Raw genomic sequence first — 6096 nt, forward strand, 5'->3', positions numbered from 1 at the left:
TGCACTAATAATAAAACGCATCACTGCACTGCACTTCACAAAAAGAAACGACACAACACTGCACTAGACACAAAACACATTTCGCAAAGAAAAAGCCTTCCCAGACGGTCACCCATCCAAGTTTGTGCGGACCAGGGCGGTTTTTTTTTTTTTTTTTAGAGATTTATTTTTAGGATAACAATCTATGAGCTAATCTTATTTACAATTTACAAGCTATGTGATAAATAAGAGGTGTAAGCTGAGTAATTTACAAGTTAAGTGAAATACCAGAAATTAAACAGAGTGGTAACTAAATTTTAGTGAATATATACAAATGTGTTCCTTAAAAACGGGCCTTATGCAAGGAGCGGCCCGTAGCTAAAGAGGACAGAAGCCTCGCTAACTCTTAGATAGCTATCTAGCGCGGAGGTGGATGGTCTTTGACCATAGAGAGGAGGATGCAGGGTTTCTCGGCCCATATTCTTCTGAGAAGGTGTATGGCTGCGGGCCTTGCTTCTGGTGATTCGGAGTCGTGATCTCGGAGATGCAGGGCTTGTCGAAGTTCTTGTGTCAGGGGACACTCCACAATCCAATGTAGAAGCGGTTCAGCTGGGGTGAAGTGGCAGTGTTTGCAAGCTCTGTTGACTCTGTCGATCAGCTGCCAGTTGCAAGGGTACCCCAGGCGTAGACGGTGGAGATGGACCCTCGTCGTCCTAGGGGTGTCTCCTGCTACCTCGAGGCTTCTTGTTCCTGTGACTGCCCGGTACCAGGAGCAGCTTCTTGATCCTTCCTCGGCATTTATTCTGTTCCTGGTGTCGTTGATCTGGTGTTCCAACTTGCGCGCTGCTGCTTTGAGACTTGATAGCGATGGCCGGATGTGCATCATAACGTCTGCTCTCATGGCGGCCATCTTGGCGGCGATGTCGGCAGTCTCGTTTCCTAAGATACCAACATGGCTTGGTATCCAGTTAATGGTGATGGCTTTTCCTTGACGCTGGAGATGTTGCAGGTTGCCGAGAATGCTGGTAGTTAGTTGCGTGTTGTCTCGTATCTTTTGCCGCTGGAGAACTTCTATTGCAGATCTGGAGTCGGTGTGTATGACTATCGTGGTGGTCTCTTGTTGTAGTGCATGGGCCGTGACTTGAAAAATCGCAGCTAACTCCGTCTGGAGGCTGCTGCAGCCATCGCAGAGGCGCCAAGCGTGTTCTTCTCCTCTGAGAACAAAGGCAGCGCCGCTCCTGCCGGTGTCTTGATCTCTCGACCCGTCGGTGTAGTACACTGGTGTGTCCTTCGAGTCTGGCAATAGAGAGTTCTCCATGTATTCTTCTCGCCGTAATGTCGCGTTTTTGAGCATCGGGCACTTTGTAGCTGAAGACAGCAAGGGGTGGTGTCCAAGGAGGTGGCACGCTGTAGTTGTCGCTTTGGCGGTCCTCGCCAAGGGTAGCTACATGGCTGAGGCCGTATCTCTCCAGTGACTTACTAGCGCTGCGGCTCCACTGTTGGCCTGCAGGCTGGTTCCTTTGTGTTTTTGCTGTCCTCAGTCTATCCTGTGTCTTTCTATACCCTGGTTTTGTCAATATTTTGGTAGTGATGGTGGCCACATTCTTGGCGATTCGGACCTCTACAGGGGCGATGTTAGTCTTGACTTGTAAGTTGCTGACTTTAGTCCAGGTCGGAGCTCCAAGAATGAGGCGAACGGCTTTGTTCTGTTGCGCTTCGAGCCGCTGCACACTCGTGGTGTCACTGCCGGCAAAGACGACAGAGGATTTTCAGATGCAAGGCGTTGCTCGTTACGTGCCCCGAGACACTGGACTCACTGTCCTGTGTTCAAGAACTCAGCGTTACCCGTTACGTGTCTCCCTTACTCGTCTTCGGGGTAGTCAGATGGTGGCGGCGAAGACATGTGGCCACTAGGCACAACCTAATTCGAAAAAAAAAAAAAATAAGCACAACCTAATTCGAAAAAAAAAAAAAAAATGGAAAAGAAAACCATAACCAAAAATGTAGAAAAAAACGACTGGCGGTGTCCAATGTTCCGCCGCCATCCAACTGTGCTTCCCCAGAATACTTCCTTTTCGCTTAGTTTTAAGTTGTGCTACTGGTAATATTTTTTTTTTTTTTTTTTCGTATGTTATATATAATAGCATGTGGTTGCGCCGTTGTATTTATAGTACTGCTTTTAGGGAACCAAATGTACATTTTATCATGTTCAGTTATTAGTGTATTATATTGTTCAATTTCACTTAATTTAATGGATTCCCATGCGTTTAAGGCCTTATGATAATTAATTATGTTTAATGGAGTAATGTTATACTTTATATGTAAGTCATGTGAATTTAATTGTTCTTGCTCGTTGCAGTGAATAAATCTTACTGCTTTGTTTATAATGGTTTGCATTTTCCTTTTTTGTGAGGCTGAGGCCACACAAAGTTGTATTGATGGATAAGTAATTAAGGGTATTAAGAGTGTTTTTATCAGTGTTGTTTTCGTTTTCGGGGATAAATTACTAAACCTTTTTAATTGGGACAAAATGCCTTTTGCTTTGTTTATTGTTTTGGTAATGTGGCTGACAAATCCACGTGTTGTTAAATGTAATCCAAGAAGCTTTCCCTCTTTGCTTTTGTCGATTTATTTTCCGTTTACATTAATTTTCTTATTTCTAAGTTGAGGAATTGGTATTATTTTTAATTTTTCTTCGTTCGTTTTAATCTTCCACATCCTTTCAAATTTACATATTCTTTCTATTTCCCGTTCTACCTTTACTTTCAACATCAATTTAGATTTACTTGGTGAGGTAATAATTTGGGTCACATCATCTGCATACATTGTATCAATGCAGCCAAATTCAGGTGAAGGTAGGTCATTTGTGTACAAAGTATACAGCGTTGATGATAACACGCTTCCTAGAGGTACACCACTTAATAAAAATTTATGTCTTTGTTGAAGTCATTGTTAATATATATTATTGCCTTTCTGTTGACAAGGAAATTACATAAGATTTTTTTCCAGAATGTCAGGTAGTCTTAATCTTAAGATTTTATATTTTAAGCCGTTATGCCAAACTTTGTTGAATGCTTTTGCGACATCCCTGAGTACCATGTATACTTGTTTCTTTTCTGCGAGGGCATTAGCAATCGTTTCATATGTAATGGTGATGGCTGTATGTGTCCCTTTATGTGATTTAAAACCATGTTGCCTATTTTTAAGTATATCATTTTCGGCTAGAAATGTGTTTAATCTGGATTGTATTATTCTTTCAAAAATTTTCCCAGGCACTTCAAGTAAAGAGATCGGTCTATAATTTATAGGATTTGTGGGTGCTTTGTCTTTTTTGGGAATGAATTTAATGATTGCCACTTTGAAACACTCTGGAAAATAGCCAACAGAGTAGCATGCATTAAAAATATTTTGTAACTGTTCAAGTGTCTTTTCAGTGCAGTTTTCTAGTATAATTTTGTTAATTTTAGTTGATCCCAGAGCTTTCTTTTTTGTTCGTTTAATAAACATTTTAATTTCTTCTGTTGTAATTTATCTTGTGTAGTTATTTTCGGTATTTAATATGTTTGTAGCAACTAAAGGGAACGGTTTAACTCTATTATTGTGTATGTTGATATATCGATCTATATGTTCTGAATGGTTCTTATCAAAGTAATTTTCTTCCTCTTCCGAAATTTTGAAGACACTTTCCCAGGCTTTCTCAAATAAGTTACATTTCTCTTTGTCTGTTAAGTATTTATTTCCCTCTTGATCTTTCAAGTAATTAGTGTTAATAGTGTTTTTGCCTTTTAATACTTGTATTTTACTCCAAAAATCCTTACTGTTTTTGCTGTTATCAGATATGTGGTTAATTTTGTCTTCCCAGTTTTTATTGTATGATTCTTTACATCTCTCTTTTAATTCCGTCTTAATTATTTGCTGTTCTCTATAAAGTTCTATTGTCCTTCCGAAATGTTCGGCAAATTATTTTAATGTTTTATATTGTCTTTCTAGATTTGTTATTTCTGGTGTTGTTTTTAACTAATATGTATATTGATAACTAGTTTTAGGGATTGCTATATCCATAGCATTCTTAATAGCCTTTAACCATTTTTGAGTTTCAATCTCTAATTGCTCTGTAGTATAACCCTCTAAGTTAGATACATTTATTTGAGAATCTAAGTTATGCTGGAATATATCCCAGTCAGCTTTGTGTGTGTTATATACTTTAGTTTTTTCCTTTATGAATGGTTTCGTAGAGATTTTAAAAATAATTGGTAGATGGTCGGACGTTGTAATTTCGCCGGGTTCGCAGATACAATTTAAATAATGGTGTTTATTAGAAAATATTTTATCCGGATTAATGCGTGAATTCTGGGAGTAGAAGGTTGGGAAATGTGGGCCTAGATGAATCAGATTTTACCTTGGTTGATTAAGATTGTTAAACTTTTTCCTACGTTATTATTTTCCCTATTGCCAAAGTTGGTATGTCTTACATTGAAGTCTCCAATGATATATGTTGGTATTGAGTTATTTAAGATTTTGTGCATATCTGTATGTGGTAGATAATGACGTATGGGTGGTAAGTAAGTAGTTGCAATTATTATGGGGCCAAGACTTGTTTCAATTTCTACAGCTAAAAAGTCAGTATCAAAGTCATCGTAAAGTTTGTGTTTTACACCAAATTTAATTGCAATTCCAGATTCATCCGCTATAGATTCACTATAATTGACTTTGTAGACTCTGTAGCATGGTATTTTTAATTCTTCATTTGATTTAACGCCATGACTATTAATCAAAATCAGATCAAGGTTATTACTTAAATAATTTGTTATTAAAGACTGTTTATTTGTTTTCCAATTAAGAACGTTATGTTGTATAATTTTTTAAAAATTTTGGTTGAACGTGGGGTGGTTTTGTTCCGGCGCAGATCTCTAGTTTCCGGTGGCGAACGGTCCAAATTTAAGCCAGGTCTAAGTTTTCTAAATTCATCATTATCTAATGCGATCCAGCAATTTGAGTTAGCTAGATTTATTACACCACTGCGTATTTTCCGTAGGATTTGTTCTTCAGTGTATTTGTTATTAGTATATTTCCATTTATATTTTTTTGATTGTATGCCTGATAGTAGGTCACAATTTGAGAGATTTTTTGGCCAGCCTCTTTCTTTTGTGGTATAGAATGCTATCCCTATTTCATCAGAATCAATGATTTTTCCTGAAAGAGATTCAGTGCTTTGTGTTCTAGTTACTTTAGATGTTTTTATTTCTCCTTCCGATCCTAAGTTAGATGGTTCAGCAGCCATTGCACCTATATCTTGTTGTGCTACTTGTGTGTTAGAAATGGTTGATTCTGGCTCATCATCAGGGATTATTATTGTTGGTAAATTGTTTGCCTTTAATATTTTGTTAAATTCATATTTGTATGAGCCTGGCCTTTTTTGTTCCTGGTTTTGAGCGTGGGCAGCACATACGTGAATTTTTAGTATTTCTTCTTTAGTGATCATTGGTGTTTGGAAGTTTGACATAGTAGTGGCAGTTGCAGAGGGAGTAATGACTGTTGAGTAGCTCATTTTTTGCCTTTTATTTATTTCAGCTCTTTTTTCTCTTATTTTTTCTTTTCTTATTTTACTTTTCATGGCCATGGTACTATGAGCTTCACTGCAATTAAGGCATTTCTTTTTATCTCATTTTGACATTGATGCCAAACATGGCCCACTTGACTGCATTCTGAACAGATCTTGAAATCTTTAGGTTTGGGACATTCACTGTTGAAATGGTGTTCTAATGTATAGCACTTCATACAACACTTTACTGGGATATAGGTTTCTTGTTGTATCATATGTGGTGTTATACTGATGCCAAAAGCTTTCATGCCACTTGCTAAACATTTTTGTGCTAGGGCTGTCTGTGAAAATGTTATTTTTAGTGTTGGTGACTTAGGGAATTTATATATATCTACAATACTCTCAGACTCAATCCACAAGTTATGTTTCTGCAATTCTTCCCCGATATCTACAATGTGTTTTTCATAAATGACATCCTCTACTCTGGGAAGGATAACACTTTTTTTTTACTTTTAATTCAGGGGGCATGATCGAACGAAAACCATGAGACTCAAGCTGCTGCCTAAAATCTGCAT

General features: G+C 37.9%; 1 protein-coding gene across 1 annotated transcript; it reads right to left on the bottom strand.

Annotated features, from left to right (window-relative positions):
* Positions 1-397: 397 nt before the first annotated feature.
* Positions 398-1882, bottom strand: LOC123500687. Its single transcript, XM_045249338.1, has 3 exons — positions 1845-1882; positions 1460-1722; positions 398-1347 (listed from the first exon to the last, which is right to left on the bottom strand). The coding sequence occupies exons 1-3, from the start codon at positions 1880-1882 to the stop codon at positions 398-400; spliced, it is 1251 nt and encodes a 416-aa protein (XP_045105273.1).
* Positions 1883-6096: the final 4214 nt, after the last annotated feature.

Source organism: Portunus trituberculatus, unplaced genomic scaffold (genome assembly GCF_017591435.1).
Source record: "Portunus trituberculatus isolate SZX2019 unplaced genomic scaffold, ASM1759143v1 PGA_scaffold_469__1_contigs__length_25334, whole genome shotgun sequence".
Taxonomy (NCBI): Eukaryota; Metazoa; Arthropoda; class Malacostraca; order Decapoda; family Portunidae; genus Portunus; species Portunus trituberculatus.